The 19938-nt window shown below is 37.5% G+C and overlaps 1 protein-coding gene across 1 annotated transcript in view; it reads right to left on the bottom strand.

The window, feature by feature from the left end:
- Positions 1-8949: 8949 nt before the first annotated feature.
- Positions 8950-19938, bottom strand: part of TRIM58 (tripartite motif containing 58) — a 57305-nt gene continuing 46316 nt past the window's right edge. The window contains exons 6-10 of the mRNA XM_070586836.1: positions 18206-18301; positions 15225-15455; positions 12742-12764; positions 12545-12645; positions 8950-10118 (exon numbers count right to left, since the gene is read on the bottom strand). Of these exons, the coding sequence (XP_070442937.1) occupies positions 9529-10118; positions 12545-12645; positions 12742-12764; positions 15225-15455; positions 18206-18301 (1041 nt within the window). The 3' untranslated portion in view covers positions 8950-9528. The remainder of the gene's footprint in view (positions 10119-12544; positions 12646-12741; positions 12765-15224; positions 15456-18205; positions 18302-19938) is intronic.

The following is a 19938-nucleotide window of genomic DNA, read 5'->3' on the forward strand; positions in this document are numbered from 1 at the left end:
ACTGCACATCTCATTATTCTTAAAGCACTTGTAAAGTACCTAAGAAGATAAATAATATACGAGACAATAGAATATTACTAAAGCAGCATACGCAGAAAGTTAATCACTCTCTCTCTCTCTATTGGGTCTGGTATTGAAGAAATAGAGTATCTTTTTTCTTCTGAGGTACTATATACTTCTCAAGGAAAAAAAATCATAAAATTTTGTAACAGATAATACTTTAATGCAGTAATTCACATATATATGCAGAAACGGCTAGCAAATTGCAATTCCAAGAATGCATTACATTCAAAGCAAAGTATGTTTGAGGCTATAAACCATACGTCTTACAGACTGATATAGAGGAATAGATTTAAAATACCTTGGGCTACAGCCCCAAGCTCCCCTGTTACAATCCCTTAGCCACCAAGGTACCGCTATGGGATCTTGGAAAGCTCATTTACATTTTCATAGTTTTCTCATCTAAAATGGTAATAATCAAACTACGTTATTTATTTTACAGATATGTTTTGAGATCTTTATAATATGAAAGACAATTGGTAAATATGAAAGTTTATATGTATGTTACATAAAGCTTACGTGTCATAAACAGGGAATGGGAAAACAAGCCCATGAGACTAGGCAGGGAAATTTGAAGGACAAAAAAAATATCTAATGAGGAGAAACTATACTTAACATATATGCAAACATACTTTAAAATATAATAATTAAAACATAATCATTGACAAGGTGTTTGGGGCAGGGAGAGTGTGGGCCCCTAATTCACTCTTCTCACCCAAACTAATTACAAATTGAATATTTAAACATTAAAAAATACAACTACTGTAAGAAAGTATGATAGCTGTTCTCACTCTCTTTTTTTTTTTTTTCCTGATCATCTTGGAGTTAGGTAGATCTCACTAAGCAAGTGGAATTCTTAAAAGCTATGAAGCAAAATACAAATAATTTTGATTGCATATTTTAAAAAAATTCTATACTATAAGAAATACTACTAAAAAAGTCTAAAGAATAATGTAAATACTAGAGAAATTCAACCTGACAATTGAAAGGCTATCTTGTTTAATGATTTTTTCGAGAAATTGGCAAGAAAATATGTAACAAAAATAGGTAATGACTTGAAGAAGCAATTCACAGGTAAGCAAATGATTTACAAAAACATGACTTACAAACATTAAAGTGTCTCCGCTGATGATTAAGGATATAAATTTAGAATATAGATAATAAAGATATTTGCTTTTTAGAAAGGTCAGTATTTAAAAATGTGGTATATACAGAACTGGGAAAAATGTGGGGAAATGAGCCCATTAACTCTTGACAGGAATTTAAATTGGAATAGTATCTTTCGAAGAATGTTTAAAAAGGTCGTTCACTAAAAATACACATATATCTTGACATTGTGCATGTTATTTTAACAAAAGGAACATCTGTCTTGCATAAAATTTAAAATTACATGGGTTTTTTGATCTATTAATTCTGCACCTAGGAATCTGTATTGCGTTTATTAACCCAAATCATGTATATATACAACCTCAAGAATCTTCATTAAAGCATTGATTGAAATGGATAATACTCAGAAACAATGTATATGTTTAAAGTTATTGAAATGATAATAAATAACGACAACTTTATGAACTGGAAACAAACTACCACTAAATGGAAATAAGTATACATTTGGGTTCACTTGGAATTTTTCCCAAAAATTATATTAATTTCAAACAAGTGGAAAGTAAAATATAATGTATAGTGAGATTATATGTAGTGTGAACCCATTTTTTTGTTACAAACCCTCTCTATATATGTATATTTATATTAAAATAGAAACTATCTGGAAGTATACACTGAATTGTTAAAAAGATTCACTTCTAGAGAGTGAGATGGGATTTAAGGAAGATTTTCATTTTTACGTGATCCCTTCCTTATTTAATAATAATTAATATTCTGAATTATGAAATTTTACAAATACATACATATCTATGTATATAGCATTATATAATATTTAGGAGATTTCCCTATGAACAATTTTGTTTTTTCTGAATCTGTTGCTAGATCCTTTTAACTTTGTCACTCCTCTTTTACAGAGATAATTACCACATCCTCGTTAATAAATCTTTTTTTTAAATTAACAAACTAAAAAAGGAATAAAAGTAGGAAAAAAGGAAGTCAGGAAGGAAACAAGACTGAAACAAATTTTTAATCACCATAATAAAGTCAGTGTTTTACAACAAACTGCACATGGTCCTAATTTTGTGGACCAAATTTCATGGTCCTAAAATTGTGAACCCTGTGAAATAAGAGAAAAGTGTGAACGAGTTGCTGAAAATAAGTCAAATGAGGTAAAAGGACTTGAGTTTGGTTTTCAAGATAACTTGAGTTCCAACTTCCATCTGAATTGGTTTTCTCAACTTTGATGTGGAGGTAACAACAGTTTCTTCATTGGAAAATTTGCAACTATTAAATGTTCTTGTTATTACCTCATATCCTGCCAGCTCTTAACCAAGATGCTGCCTGCCTCTTTTCTCCTCTTAGAACAAGGTAAGAGCGCTTGTCTTGCCACTGGGGCTCTGAGAGGGCGTGTCCACAAGCCCAGCTACTAGTACACGCCTCTCTCTATGGAAGAAAGGGGTCTCTCAGATGTAATACACATTACCTTCACTTTCTGAATGGTTCAGGGAAGGGACAAATATTTTCTCCCCTTAAATTCAAATTTTGTCATTAATATAATCAGGTTTTTTTCCTCTGTGTAGAGGTCTTTCTCAGCATACAGGTCCAGTATTAACAGCCTCTCCATCCTCACCATCTTCCCACCAGCAGTTTAGAAGTATCTTCGACAGCCGCTGTGAATATCTTCATATTTAACCTAATTGTCCACCTGTTCTTGCACATAGCAAATTTTACCGTATGTCATGTAAGTTTGTCACCACTTTCCTGGTAAGGGGAGATACTGGGCAATATCCATCCTTTTATCTCTTATACATGGACACAGTATAGGAGCTCAAGGAATGAGCAATTAATTGCTTAATGTGGCAGTTCAAGTCTCCCCTACTTTGAGGAAGAATTTCCTCTTCATTACCCAAAGCAGAAAAACTAAAGGCAGCATCAAGCACTAAACTGGAGAGATCTGAGCTCTGCCTACACAAATGTGTGGTGACACATGGGAAGGTCAGGAAATGAACCCAATGACTAACAACTCATGGTTTTTCAGGCAGGATTGTGCATGGAGTTGAAGCTAGCAGAGCAGCTCACCTGCACAAAGGGGACTAATGCTTTGTCAAACGTTTGTTCAACCTGTGTGTTTGGGAGTGTGTGTGCTGAAAATGCACCACAAGATAAAATATAATTCTTCCTGTAGGTGCTGGTCAAACAGTGTGAACACTATTGTCCCTAAGTGCACCTGCCACCTCAGAAATCCCCACGCTCAAGTCAAAGTGTACCTTTTCCAGTTCCTGGAGGGCAGGCGGTCATATGATTAAAGATTTTAGTTTATCTTCAAAGTATTTCTAATCTTAAAGATTAAAGAATTTTAAATTCATAAAAAGTGTGGCTACAATGACAGATGATAGGAAATGGGATCGATGTTTTCAGAGCAGGGGGCAGGCCCGGATTGTCCCAGTCATGAGCTGATGTTTTCCCTTCTTCCCCCATGAGGCTGATAATATCCTTTTCAATGATATTTTTTTTCAAAAATGAAACTCATATCTCAGACCTCCTTTTCTTATTTCTGCTTTACAAATTTCCCGGTTTTTCTTAGCAAATTCCAGTCTCAACATAAAAAAAACACTTTTGTTTCCTCATATTTTGTCTCCTTAGCACTTTTATATTTCATCCTTAAACATCATTTTGCTTTGGTAAATTTATTGTTTTGCTATGATTAAATAACATGAGTTGTGACGTATTCATTTGTGTATAGATTTGTGTCTTGATGTGTCTGTCATCATCCACAAACTTTTCAAGATCGAGGAGGAATTTCCTTATTTTCTGTTTTTCTATTCCTTTGAGGAACTCCCTATGGCTTTTTGTATTTAAAAAACCAACAGAAAAAAATGAAGACTTCTGAGTTGAGCTCCTAAATCCAGAAGTCTACTCATCATTTTTACTTGTATGCTGCCAGGGGCCATTAAAGGACAGAAGACAGAAGACGCAGATCTAGCTGGAAGACCTTGATGGGAACATGCAATGTTTCTCTCCTCCTGGGTCACACAGACGCTCCAGCCAGGTACAATTCCAGATGCGGGAGGAAATGAGCCCCTGGGCTTGGCCCATCCCTCTATAAATGCAATGGATCATAATATTTGTACAGCGGTGTTTATGGCAATAACAGTATGATGCAGCTCTCCTGAGGAAAGACAGGAGAGGGACTCTGAGGGTGATCTGGGTTCATCAAGAGCCCCAAGTTCTGTGGACCCACAAGGACCATGAATACACACACTGAGGTGTGCTGTAGGCATGAATCACGTCACACTCTCCACACTCCTGTAAGGGCCAGACAGAAAATGAGGACCGTGAGAATTTGTTCCTTGATATAAAAAGGATTTATTGCCTCATATTAGCAAAAATTGGGGACTCAATCCATTGTTGTTCTAAAAACATAAATACTGATGGCCATGTGCCCCCTTCTCCTGTTTCCGAGAATTATTTTGTCTAAGAAACAACTGAAGCATAATCAGTCCCACTCTACCAAGATAGGATCCTGCTTTGTTTTTCTGCCTTAGATCCATTGAAAATAGGGCAAAAAGTATTTTGACACATTCTTTTTGCTAAGAATTTTATGTATGAAAAAGAAACCCGTTGTTCTAGATAGTGGAAGAATTTCATAGGTGCATAAATTAATAGAAAGTGTATTATTATCTTAAGGAGCTAACAGCGCGAACTATTTTGTTTCGTTTGTTTTTATTTTTTGATTTGGAAGGATGATGTCAGCGTACACGGATTTATATTTTAGTTTCAAAAGCCAAACAGAGGGAAATTGAGCAAGCATCATGAACCACTGATTTATTAGCTTGTGTATATATGACCCCATTTCTAATGCTCTGGTAGAGGCAAAAATGACACCAAAAGACTGAAAATTTTAAAAATAATAATCAAACAAATAAATAAATAGCAATTGAGTCCCTGCAATCAGCCAGGCAATATCAGAGAAAAATCAGACTATTTTGAGTCAATCGAATAAGGAATTTGTCAAAATGATTATCTGGGTACTTTTGAGTAGACATAGTTACAGAATCAGGGAGTAAAGAGAATATTCCATACAGGTGAATGTGCAGAACTTGCAGATTTGTAGACTATGTATTCTATTCATATGCAGACCACCCCCATCCTTCCCTCTTTCCTGTATAATGAAAGAGCAGATCCACAGCGGGCCCCAGAAGCACGCAGAAAACGTGCACGAAGGGGGCAGTGCTTGGAGAGCAGATGGGCTTAACAAATCCCAGTGTTCCCAATATCTCTGCCCTTTGGGACATCAAGAATTGAAATCATCAATCTAAATTTGCTTAGCTCCTTCTGCCTGCTAACAAAACTCTTTTACTTCCTGCTCGCTCACAGGCCCATCTATCACCCTCTTCCCAGCTTCCTTCATTCAGGCCTTCCCAACATGCTAGAATAATTAGCTTCTTTACTTAGTTTACTTGACAAACTGGTCACCTGATTGGGAGGGTGGTGAGCAAAATGATTAAATTAGTTATTTGAATAAATCATCCAGTATTCTGCTAAACTGTAGAAATAGCCCTGGAGAGTTACAGCTTCAGAAAAACTAGAATCTAATGTTGAGGGCTGATTTTTTAATCATTCTTTATTATTTTAGTTACTACAATTATTTGGCCTAGAAAAAAGTCCAATGTATAGTAACACAAGGATGCATGGTAATAAGGAAGTGATGGGGAAGAGAGAAGACCCAAGACCCCAGGGAGAAAAAGCGGCTCTACTGTGCAGCTCAGATGCAGAGGAGCACATAAGGCAGGAAAGTCAATTTTTTAAAAAAAGCTTTTAGTCCATATAATTTTGTATAACATTCCCTATATTCCTGGCGAGCATAACATTTTGAGAGGTGGTATATGGAATGCATATGAGGCAACACGTGATTCAAAGATGTTATTGTGATGTCACAGGGAAGCTACAGAAGGATCAATGAGACTACACCTGGGCACAAGAAGTCATCGTGTCACTGGAATCCATCACCTCTACAAACTTAACCTTCTATTCAAATTTTCTCTATATCTAAAAATTGATGTTATTCTTTTAGCACTTGATGTTAACTTTATTGGTCAGTGATTGTCTATTTATAAATAATGATAACACCACGACTGTAATATATTATATTTCACAAAACACTTTCACATCCATCATTTAATTCTTCCCCCAGAAAGTCAGTCATTTATTCATTCAACAAATATGGACTGAGTGATAACCATGTACAAACCAGTGTTTGAGGTGCTTGGTATATGTCAAACATATTGTTATCGATAGACAAAGATCCCTCCCAACAGAGTGTTTACATTATTCCAAGAAAAGGCAAAAGCAAACCAACAAAATAAATAATAAATAACAATGTAACACATTATATTTCTTATTAACTAATACATTATAGTTGATAAATACTATATTGGAAAAAAAGAGCCACCACTGGCCTTGTGAAGGGGACTGGGAGGGTGGGTTCTGAGTGGAATCTGGGATAGGTAGGGCTGTACAGTCCTCACTGAGAAGCTGGATTTGAACAGGCTTAAAGGTGGAAAGAGAATGAGGAAAGGTGACATCTAGGGAAGAATTGCAGGCAGAGGGCAGAGCTGAAAGGACAGATGGAGTGAAGGACCCAGCTGGGAGCCCAGTGTAGAGGGAGAAAGATGAAAAGGCAAGTAAAAAAAGGGAGATGGAAGCAGAGAAGGAATTGGTGTTCACACCCTCTGGAGTCTGAGGGTTAATTGTAAAGATTTTGGCTTCAACCTTAGGTCGAATGAGAGGTCATTGCAATGGTATTACCATCTTGGGCACTAAAAGGATCGGTCCAGCTGCTGCATTGAGAATGAACATGGGAGGGGCTGGAGTACAGTGAAGATTATTATACTCCATAATTCTCCTCCAAATGCAAAGTCTAGAAAGAAAAATGTTTAAAAATCTAGAAAGAAAGCTCCACCGGTAATATTATTCAAAAGTAAGTGAAAGATTTCAGTCAAAGAAATCTCCCTGGAAGAGAAAAACACCTTAAAATTAAGGTAGAGTTAAAGAGGAGGATCAAAAGTTTGGCAGATTATTAGCAGCATAATGTTAACTAAATTTGCAATTAATTAATAGTTGGTTAGCATTTAAAAGTTTTAGCATTTGGTTAGCAATTATTTATTACACACAGATACGGAGAAAGACAGCAGTGAAGTTAGCTTTCAATGACAAGAATTTTGTTGGGAAGGTACAGAATATACTTTAAAAATAAGCCAAATATTATTATGTTTCATCATCATCATATTTAAGTAGCAAAGTTGAATTTAAACCAATAATATCAATCATGACCTTAAACATTTACCATCACATTTACAACATTTGTGAGGTCAATATCATTGTTCCGTGTACAGGAACCATATTAAGTAGCTGAGACTGACACAGAGAGAGTTGTTTGTTTGAAGTCTTACAACCAGTAAGTGGCTAGGTCAAAGAACTAGTTGAACCAGAATTCTGAGAAATTTCTACTCTAAAAATTATATCCAAAGATAAAGGAAAAGTTGCAATCCCAGAGGGGTATGGTGTAGAAATCAATGATATTACATTCAGGGGAATGAACCTCATAATCCTCAAAAATCGGTCCCAGAATAAAAAGGGTTTAAAAAGTAATTGAATATAGTCATAGGAATTGGGAATATATACAGGAATGATTCTGAATACAGTCTCACATCACTTAGCGATGAGGATATGTTCTAAGAAATGCGTTGTTAGGCAATTTCATTATTGTGTAAATATCATAGAGTGCACCTACACAAATCTAGATGGTATAGCCTACTACACATCCAGGCTATATAGAACTAATCTTATGGGATAACCATTGTATATGCAGTCCGCCATTGACCGAAACATCATTATGTGATGCATGACTGTATATTAATCTAGAAGAAAATAGAAGGTTACAATAAAAGGTATAAAGCAAAAAAAAAAAAAGTAAGGATCAATAAAGAGAGAAAGGGAGAAACAAACAGAAACAAAGCAAAAGACACAGAGGCAGAGAGAGAGAGAGAATGAGAGAGAAGGAAAATGAGGAGGAGAAACAGAATTATGGATCTGATGCTGGAATGATATCGGACTCTTCTGAACCAATTTAAGAATTGCCATTTCGAATTCTTAATATATGGAAGACTTGCCATGAAAGGATATTAAAAGGAGTGAAAAATTATAATGAATGTATAAAAGTCTTTGTTTAATATAAAGTCTATTCATTTGAAGAAAGACTCATCAAGAAAGCGTATGGAGAGGTTATCTGGTGAAGTGTGTGCCCTGCAGGGGAAAGTGCCAGTGCAAAGGCCCTGAGGAAGGTGCTTGTTTCAGCTATGCAAGGCTCAAAATGTAGCCAGTGTGGTGAAAGGAAGGAGATAGAGGGAGTATAATGAGAGACAGTGTCAGAGACTATTAATAAAAGAGGTGGCCCCCCTGCTACAGCTGAAACTTTAAGACACAGGGAATCCCTCATTCACATGTTGTTCCTTGCACTTTACTAATTTTCATTTCAAGGAGCCCTGTGAATAGAAATGAATCTCCTCCTTATTTCCATGTGTTGGTTAACATTCTGGCATCTGTCTTGTAAAGGTCACATTTTAGGATATATGAGCTCAGGTACCTCTGCTCTGAGAACTGCTCATTCTCCAAAACAAACACACACACACACGGTACACTTTGGCCTCCTGAGGCCATGTTACTACTAGATTCTTCTCACTCTCAGCCACAATAATTAGGAAAGAAATGATGCAAATCAAGCCATCAACATCAAATTATCTTTACTCTACAGAATAAAGAAATGGTATCCAAATTCCAGCTGGTAAGCTGCCCGTGTACATGTGAAACTTGGTGCTCCATTTTAATACGATCAGTTTCTGTCCTGTGTTCAAAGAAGTCTAATAAAAGACTCAGTTCAAAAAATAGAGATGGGGGAAAGAAATGGACATGGGAGATTTAATGATCTCAGGTGGTCCCTGAGAGACTGTGATGGAGAGAAAGCGTCCTTGGTTTTGGTGGCATTCCAACCTCAGTTCTATCCCCTTGATGCCCAGAATAACTAATAAAGCAGCAAAAAACAATAATAATAAAAAAAAGAATGTATGGAGCCATTTGGAAAAAGAGTGATGAGAGTGCCCCATTTCTAAAATTATTATGTTCTACAACGCTCCTCCAAATGCAAATATTTCATATTTTCTGTTTTGTCCCTATGGGAAAATTTCCACAGCAATAAAGATTACAGTCATGATCTAAATGGGGGTATTTGTTGAAGCTTAGCATATTTGTATCCCCCACTCCACTCCAGGAAACTTTGCTAGGCTTAAAATTGTCAAGAACAGAATTTTAGGAATGATCGTCTCTAACACTAGAGGCAGAGTCAAGAAGACACCTGGATGCCCAGTCTCCTGACTCCGCTTCTGTTATAGGTGGCAAGATAAGAGGCGTCGTGTCACAGATGAAAAAATAAGGTCTGAGGAGACCAGAGAACAGTTGGCTGAATGAGTAGATGTAAGACCCATTTGTGACATTGTAAAAGGAGATTTCGCCTGCTTCGTAGTCCAAGAAAATCCCAATTCGGCGAGGCCGTTCCAGGTGGAGGAGAGGCACTGACGGTGAGGCAAGGACCATATATTCATTCCCTTTCAGCAGCCACATGGCCCAGACCCCGTTCTCCGGAGACGGTGTGGCCTCCCCTTTTCTTGGCATGGTGTCTTGACAGACACCTAAACCCCACTCTGCTCTTTCTCCCACGACAACTTCCCAGTAATGCCTCCCTGATGAGAAGTTCTGCAAACCTAGGATACAAGGCCATGTGTCAAATCGCTCGGGGTTGTTGGGGACAACCTTCCACAGTTCTCCTTCCTGCACACTGCGCAGGTCAGCAGTCAAGAGGAGACTAGGGTGGGCCGTGGCAGGGTCCAGCTTTACATCGACTGCGGAAAGAATTTTGTGGGACATGTGAAAGGACAGAAAAGACTGGTAAAAACTTAGAAAGCCATGATATTGAGAATAGTCACACTCTTCCTCACTTTCCTCTCTCTAATAATTCCTGGAGAAAACAAAATAAGTATTTCACCTTGCAGGTCACTAAGGATATTCTTCATTACCTTCGGGTGTATTCCACTGCTGCCTCTTCTTAATTCAGGGCTCCTTATTGCTCCAGTAAAAACATAATGTTGATAATATGACAAACCAAGTGCATGATCATTTAGAACCCTTTCATCTACATCCAGAGCACTTGGGTACTCTTGGGAAGATCTTCCGCATTTAAAAATAAAATTTGCAGGGGCTGGCCCAGGGCAAGTGGTTAAAGACACCTCATATCTAATCCAACAGCAAGTTTTGCCAGCTCTACCTTCAAAATACACCAAGATTCTGTCCATTTCTCAGCACCTCCAGCACTACTACCATCATCTGATTGAATTATTGCAAAGGCTCCTAACTTCACACTTCAAACCTTGCCCATCTGTACATTGTTTTCAATAAAGCATGCAGAGTGATCCCCACAGAACATTAATCCACTCGTGCTATTCCTCTGTATACAACTTTTCATTACTTTCCTATTTGACTCAGAGGTAAAGCATCCTGTTCGCAGTGGCCTGCCTGGAGGGTCCTGCACTGTTGACTCTCCTCTCACTCTGCTGCAGCTGCACAGCCTCCTCATAGCTCCCGGAACACATCTTCCACACTTCCATCTCAGGCCTTGACACTCCTTCTTCCTGCTACTGGAATGCTCTCCTCCAGACAAGCTGTTTGCTAAGTTATCCTTTACTGGATGAGGTCTTCCTTGATCACCAAATTCAAAATTAGATGCTTTATCCCCAGAATTTCTGGTCACCCTTACCATATTTTGTTTTTTCAATATTCTGTATCATCTGACATTCTGTGTATTTTGAATAATTTAAATAACCATTTGTAACATGAAGCTGCAGATTTGTAGGATTTTTGTCGCCGTTGTTCAAAGATATATTCGAATGACTAGAAAAGTGGCTGGCATAAAATAGACAATTTTGTTGAATTGATTAATTACTCAATTCAGTAAAAAGAAACAGGAAAATGAGGACACAGATTCTGAGAGTGTAATGACCTGCAACGATTCATGCAGTTAGTGTACATTCATCTGCCCATCAGAATGTGGATTAAATCACTGAATAGGACTGCTAATGTGGGTTTTCTCACTATGGGACGAGGTTGGTTCCCTGTAAGTAGTGAAACCACTATTTAGCCACTATTAGCCACTGTTTTCATTACTTGGTATAACTGGATTAAAAAAAGAAATTTTAATAATATTGAATATATACTGTTTTAAAGAATAACATAATCAAACCAAACAAATTAATTTATGACATTACAGTAATTCCTATATAAAAATAATTGATTGAATATTTTTGGCTTTATTGACTCTCTAATTTAAGCAACTTATCAAATTAGATAATAAAATAAATCGAACTTCTTATTTGATACCCCACAATGTTTTCTTATTGATGATTTTTTACCCTTTTTTAAATATGTTTCATTTAGTCCTCCAAACAATAATTTTTTTCACATTTTATAAACAAGAAAATGGAGATTTATTGGAACTAATCTTACTCATATCACAGCTAATAAGAGATGAACTACACTTTCAAGCCCATTGTTCTAACCAAATGCAGCTTATGTGGATGTCAGTGACTCAGATATTCTTTAGGACTGATCACAAATATCCCAGTCCTCTTTCTTTTGGGCACAGAGCTCTCTCTTATGTCCCTTTATAGTTATTTTTTTGTTTTTTTTGAGGAAGATCAGCCCTGAGCTAACATCCATTGCCAATCCTCTACTTTTTTCCTGAGGAAGATTGGCCCTGAGCTAACATCTGTGCCCATCTTCCGCTACTTTACATGTGGGGTGCCTGCCACAGCATGGCTTGATAAGCAGAGTATAGGTCTGCGCCTGGCATCCGAACCGGTGAACCATGGGCCGCCAAAGCAGAGTGCACAAACTCAACCACTACACCATCAGGCCGGCCCCTACCCTTATAGTTTTTTATGGCCGTGCAACTCACTTCTATCAATAAAATCTTGAGGGAAGCCACATGGGCCACTTCAGTGTGGATGCCTTTAGGAGCAGTGCGTGATTCACCGTAACCTTCCCTTTCCTATGGCTACCAGCAACAGGAAGGATGTGGATCTCTATCTGCACAGGTCCCACAGTGAGACACAATCCAATAATGAACCAATAACATGATCTCAGAATAAACCTTTGCTGATTTTAGCCCCTAAACTTTGGGTTCTGTTTGTTGATCTAGCCTGTAAGGTAACAAACTGCAATAACAGCCAATTTCCAGGCACTATAGTTCCCCAAGCTCTACGATGCAACCTACCTTGGAACTTCCTCAACATTTCCCTCATGCCAGGGATACGACACATTGTCTTCAGCTCCATGGGGATGGTCTCTGGTTCCAGCCTTGTAACACTCTCACTTCTGAGAAGAGCACAGAATCAATAGTTCTCAGTGAGGTAATCCACCAACCTCCTTGGACTATCCCAACCCCCTCTGTGATTCTGAAAGCGAACGTACCGGTTCAAGGCTCCTCTCACACCCTGAAAGCGAAAGAAAAACACAAGCAGGTGTGAGTTAAGTTCTCTAAACTGCTTTTGACACATTGGGGACAAACCACGACCATCTGTTGAGGAATTAGTAGAAATTGTTAACTATTAAGATAAAACTATAGGAGACGTGAATCTCTCTTAAGAAAAGCCAAAAATAGGCTGTCGTTGAATTTTCCTGTGAATTTAAAATGCTAGAATCAGTTTTCCTCTATTAGAATCGAATCAGATTACACAAGGTTTAGGTTAGTTCCTAGGATATCTACCAATTTAACTATTTTCTGAATTGATAATTCTGACATTTGGATATATTAACAAAGAGTTACCTTCTGCACCAAATAGATGCACCAGGTAGATGGAATTAGGGTAAAAACAGATCCTAAACATCTGCATAATTTGAGAAACAGTGAAAGGTATAGACACAAAACATTACTCTCAATGTCTCTGTAAGAAAACCCCAAATTCCTCATTCTCTGAACCAACACACCATAGCTGTGGACTCATATGTGAGTGTTACTTAAGTGGATAAAATTAGAAGTCATCAATATCTGGCAGCAGTTTATCTCAAAGTAGATTATTAAATAAATCACCTGCATTATATTTCCCCTCTCCCTCTAAAAATAACCACTTGTCAGATTAATTTTTAAAAACAAGGAAATGATTAGTTTTACTTTTTATGGGAATGGCAGGCCTTGGTCTTGGCCACTGGGGGTAAAGTGTAGCTCATGATACTGGGGAAGAAAGGAAAAGGTAGGTATAAAAATGGAAGTAAATTATTTAAGAATATATTCTCCCTAAGATTTGCATTATAAATCATTTTAACATTTATTTGGTGCTAATAAATGCTCGTTTTAAATGTTGTGTTTTGAGATACAGTAAGATAAGATAATGAATGTTATTATTGAAAATGCTGAAGTTCCTCTGTGTATTTACTGTCTGGAATTTGGAAAATTAATTCCTTTCTGACTCTTAGTTTGCTCACAAGGAAACTGGCATAACAATAACAATAATAATGATAATAATAATTTTTTACTTATATATAGCTATATTGAAGATAAAATTGGACAAATGAAATACAAATGCTTTGTAAATTCCTTCATTTAATGACCCTCACTATGTGCCCAGTGCTGATTAGTCACTGTACTTGTATGAGGATATGAATTGTTTTTTTTAAAGATAATCTAATTTTTTATTTATTTATTTATTTTTTAAAGATTTTATTTTTTTCCTTTTTCTCCCCAAAGCCCCCCGGTACATAGTTGTATATTCTTTGTTGTGGGTCCTTCTAGTTGTGGCATGTGGGACACTGCCTCAGCGTGGTTTGATGAGCAGTGCCATGTTCGCGCCCAGGATTCGAACCAACGAAACACTGGGCCACCTGCAGCGGAGAGCGCGAACTTAACCACTCTGGCCATGGGGCCAGCCCTGAATTTTTTTTTTTTTTTTGAGGAAGGTTAGCCCTGAGCTAACATCTGCTGCCAATCCTCCTCTTTTTGCTGAGGAAGACAGGCTTTGAGCTAACATCCATGACCATCTTCCTCTACTTTATATGTGGGACGCCTACCACAGCATGGCTTTTGCCAAGAGGTGCCATGTCCACACCTGGGATCCGAACTAGCGAACCCCTGGCCACCAAGAAGTGGAATGTGCGAATTTAACCGCTGCGCCAGTAGGCCAACCCTGAGGATATGAATTATTTAGTTCAGAAACCCCTGAATAGGTGATTGAGGATGAGATAGAATGAAGTGTGCCCAGAAAATTTTTATTGTAGTGGGTTCTATCATGATAACATACATCCATCAATGACAACTCTTCCAATTCACTTGGGATCTTAATGCCTTAATGGAGAATTAAAAACAAATATTTCCTTTTCCCTGTTATTTGTCTGCTCTAGAATCTCAAACAGATTGTGAGCAAGCTGCATGGAGCCCATGTAATTCCTTCCCATTGTGCCTGGAATAGGCATGCAATAGGGGCAAGGAAATTAGCATGTACCTTAAAATTTAACATTAAAATTTCAAGCTAGACAATTTAAAACATTATTCATATGCTTGGCTATTGACTGAAACAGGTTACCAAAGACTTTTTGGATTGGCCGTCACTGAATATAGCACTCGAGTTATTTACAGATTGACTGTGAGGTTTTAAGAAGTGTTTTTCAGCCAACATAGTGCATGTTGTCCTTTTCCTCTTTAGTCTTACGTAAATCATCAAATTAATTTTAATTTTTAAAAATATTTAGGTTTTTGTCTTCAATACGAACTATTTTATATGATTCTCCAGGGTTCCTTCTGATTCTGATGGTAGGATTTAGAATTAAGATGCCTTCCAAGAAAGTTCTAGGATGCCCTTTTCCTAAAGAGCATAAATGCCTAAACGGTTTTTCTCTGAAAGGTGCTGTCTGCCCCATTGGTCTCACATCCACCCTCGCTTCCCCCAGGCACCCAGCCTCACCTCCAGCAGACCCAGGGCTGGGCGCTGGCACCTCTCCTCCAGCTCCTCAGCCAGCTCCTTCAGGGCCCTGCTCTGCTGGACTAGCCGGCTCTTGCTCTCCCGCAGCTTCTGCAGAGTGGCTCGCTCCTCCTCCTCCAGCCGCCTCAGTTGCAGTAGCTCCTCCTGGGCCAGGAAGCCTCGATACTTCTCAAACTCCAACCTGAAGCGCTGCCTCCGCATTTCCACTTTCTCCTGGAGTGACACAGTGGATCAAATCATCAGTGACGGGGGCACAGCGTCTGGCTTCCACCTTTGTGTATGGAAGGGTGAAGCTGGGGAAGGCAATGTCCCGAGTGATCTCAGCTCCATAACTCTGCAAACTGACTGGGTGCCTTTTAACAACATGCAGAAACCAGAGGCCACTCATATGAGAAGCAGCCTGGTAGAGTTCTCAAACTCAGAACTTGAGAAAGACTGTTGGGTTTGGGTTCCCATTTTGCCATGGACTTGGGGGCAAGGCACTTTTATATTCAAGTTTCAGTACCATACATAAAATGTGAGAAAGAAGAGCATGGGAATTAGAATTAAATGTCTATTAAACTCTTGAGCAAAGTGAGCAGCATAGAGTACTTGTACAATAGCAATTAAAATTTACTATTAGAATAGTCATTGAAATGAGCATTGTGTAGGTACAATTGAATTACGAAAAAAGATTAGAGAGACGTGGATTTAGAAATGTGAATAAGAAAAGGCTTCGAGATTAGAAAATGTGAACATTCCTTAGTAATACAGTAATCTTAAAACCATAAGGCTAATCTTTTCTGCAGAGCCAAGAAAGAACTAAGTGATCCTCAGGCCACTTACTGCAGAGTTAACTTCAGGGAATTAATTCTGATTTCTACCCAAATCTCACATCTACAATTTTTGGATAGGCCTAAGGAAGATATTTTGCTACAGCGTTATTATATATAAATTTTATCCTCTTGAGACTGGTATCCAGAAAACTAGCTTTCAACTGAGTATAAGAGGCAAATTATTCTCTCACAGTCTCTCTACATTTTGGATTCCCTGGTCCATTATTAAACATTATAACATCTTGGTTTGATTAAACAGCATAAGCTACCACCTTAAAAAAATTTTAAGGGGCTGGTCTGGTGGTGTAGTGGTTAAGTTTGCACACTCTGCTTCAGCAGCCCAGGGTTCACAGGTTCAGATCCCAGGCATAGACCTACACGCTGCTCATCAAGCTATGCTGTGGTGGTGTCCACATACAAAATACAGGAAGACTGATGCATATTTTAGCTCAGGGCCAGTCTTCCTCACCAAAAAAAAAAAAAAAAAAAAATTAATGATGGTTTATGAATCCCAAGAGATTCATCTCCTTCCTCCAATTACCTGCCTCTACCTCTTTCTACCACTTTCTAAACCACTAGATTCATAGAATTCTGACTTCGTTAAAAACAAACAGCTCTGAATTCCATATTCAGATCTGAAAGGTACAACTCATGTAGTTTCTCCCCCATGTTGGAGGCTGGGCTATTGAGGAGTGAGGCCAATAACTCAGTCATTGAAAAAGAGTGCAGTTATCTTTGGGGCATGACGGATAGTGTGGTAAGAAGGGGTTTGGGTGCACTTCTTCTTTCTCTTACATCATCCTTTTGAGTACTACAATTATATCTGCAGATAGAGAAAGGAGAAGGGATTTTGTAGAATTTAGAGTTCATTTTATTAAACCCATGCCTATCGCATATGGCTCACACGAATACATTCTCAATGGTAAAGATCACGCAAGTTTATTTGGCTTAGCACAGGAATTTAGCATCATCTCTACTTTAGAGTAATCAGTGGAAGTTTTAAAAAAATGCGAGAACCAAGACCTTGGACATGGAGTTTCTGATTTTGTAAATCAAGTAAGAATTAAAAACAATTGACTTGGATTATTAGCCTAAAAAGAACAAAAATTATCAATAAATGTTTAGCTTTACATATAAATATATAGCTGTGGCAAAAGATAAGACTTATGTCAGAAGACAAATGTAGCAAAAATGGTCCCTATGGAAATAACTGTCTGAGGATAGAGTGTAAGACAAAATTTTCAAGGAAAAAATTAGGAAAGAATTAGGAAAATGTAAAAAATTATCAGAGAAGAAGGGTTGTTTGGAGCAGAATAAAGAATAGAAATATTTTATAAAATAAATTCTCTCTCTTATATAAGTATAGTATGTTTTACATATAATTTCTATATATAGTTTCTCAGTCTAGACCCTACTGATATTGGCCAGGTTATTCTTTGTTGTGAGTTTTGGGGGGCTGTCCTGTGCACTGTAGGGTATTAGCAGCATTCCTTGCCTCGCTGTACCCATTAGATGCCAGTAGCACGCCCACCCACCTCCAGTTGTGACAACTAAAAATATCGACAGATATTGCAAAATGTCCCTTCGAAGGCAAAACCTCCCAGACTGAGAACCATACTGTGTGTGTGTGTGTGTGTGTGTGTGTGTGTGTCTGTGTAAATGGGTAAGAGAAAAAAGGGGCTGATGAAGTATAGAAGAGAGATTATATACATGGATGGCTGAAAATGCCGATTATCCTCCTCTATGTAAGATGACCACTATTAGCTGTATTTCATCAACATCAATGCTATGAAATATTTCTTATTTCATTCACCCAACATACATATTTTTGAAACTCATATTGGCAGTAGGAGACTTTGCTCGAGGTACCAGGAATGCAACAGTGAGTTTCAGTGAGATCAAGATTAGCAAAGCTATTAATAATTTGGGTCGGGGTAGTGCTGGTAGTGTTAGAGATAAAAAGAACACAGATCCACAATTTAATTTGAGGGGATGGGCTATCCAGGATGACACTGAGAAGTTTTCCTTGAGCGCCTACGTAGATAGAACAAAAGTTTGGAGCAGGCAAGATGGCTGAAGAATGATTTAATGACTCAAATTTTTATTCTTCAGACAGGCAAGCCTCCTGAAGCCCCAATATGCTCTTACCTTCCAAATTACAGTTTTCTTCCCCACATTGGCCTCCTGAGTCAAGGCCTCCTCCATCTCTTCCTTCACATGTTCCAGGGCCATCTGGAGCTTTACCTGTTTGGGAAGATATGCTGAAACACTATGGATGCCTCATCCAGTACCGAACCAACCAGGTGTGTCAGGAAATATAAGGATCAACTAAAACAGGCCCCAGCAAGCACATAAAAACATTCAACTTTATTCATAACTAAATTAAGCATAAATATATTTTTAAATGTCAATAGTAGATACAATCAAAGATTTATTTAAAATTATGTTCATTGCAGAATTAAAATAGTAAAACTATAAACTAACCAAAATGGTAAAAATAGGTAAGAAAAATTTATTTTATATTAACAGGATGGAATTAAAATAAAGTATTGCAGAATACTTAACAAGAAATGCTCACAATTATAAAGTCAATTAAAATAAGTACATTTTATGTAATGTGACCCAAATTTTGAAAAAAAAGTGCTTGTAATGAATATAAAAAAACTAGGCACAGATCAACGAAAATGTTCAGTAGATGAAACCTCATCTACCAATGCTTGGTTGAAAAGTGATGTTATCCCTTGTATCTATGTATTTCAACTTTCTAAAATTATTTATTACTTTATAATCGGAAAAGTGTTTATTATTACTTGGCCAGAAGAAACCTTGTTAGTATTTATTAAATGAAAAAGAAATATAGAACATTGTAAATCTCACAAGGAGTAAAAAAAATAATTTAATGGAAATTAAATCTCCTTTCAACCCTATGACCCCTGCTAGAGGTAAACACATATATTTTATTTACAAAGAACACATGCAAAGATAGACACATACACACATTTTTAAACTCTAGTCAAAGTCATTCAATAAGTCTCAGAAAGAGTAGAAAAAAAACCCAAAAACTGTTATCAAAATCATTCAATAAGTCCTACATACCAATTATTTTTAAAAAGAGATATTGTAATGTAATGCATATAAAAAGCAGTATAATTCATGGGAGCATTTAACACGACAAGGGAAGTGGTATTTGCTTTAGCATTTGCAAGGAATAAAACACGTTGACATTTATAGATGGAGAAAAACTCCCTCAGAGAAAAGAAACTGTGAGCAAAGGGAGGAGGTGAGAGCAGTGTGTCCTGTTTGGGGACAACAGTGATTAGGCTACTTTTACTTGGTCTCATGGTTGGTTAAGACAAGAGCTGTGGAATCAGAACATAGGGCCTCAGAAAATCTTGACTGACAGGCTAAGGAGTTTGGAAGATACTTCTTTGGTATTTAATTGAAGGGCTACTGAAATACAGAGAAATTCTCTAAAAATATTACACTAGCCATGCTAGTGTATCTATATGGTACTTCCTGGATAAAAAGAAGGCAGGAGCATACTGCAAAAGTCTAGCTAGAATATCGCTAGCAGCTGAGTTTTGTAGATGACAACCAAAACCACGAAGTAAAACTAAAAGAGATATTTTCAGGTAGATCCAGAGGGAAGTTGAGGGGGAGAAATATCCCAAACCTTGATTTAAAACAATCAAAGTTAAAAAATAAAAATAAAAATTTTAAGAAAGTTAATATGTATTTGCAATTAATTTCACTGTGATAGCACTTTAAACATGTCAGTAGCTTAAACATGACTTTGGCCTTCTTTGTGTTACCAGCGGTTCCAGGTGTTGGGAATCTAAACGTGTTCAGAACATGCCCCAAACTTTTGAAGACCACAAGTA

The sequence above is a fragment of the Equus przewalskii genome, chromosome 20, assembly GCF_037783145.1.
Source record: "Equus przewalskii isolate Varuska chromosome 20, EquPr2, whole genome shotgun sequence".
Taxonomy (NCBI): Eukaryota; Metazoa; Chordata; class Mammalia; order Perissodactyla; family Equidae; genus Equus; species Equus przewalskii.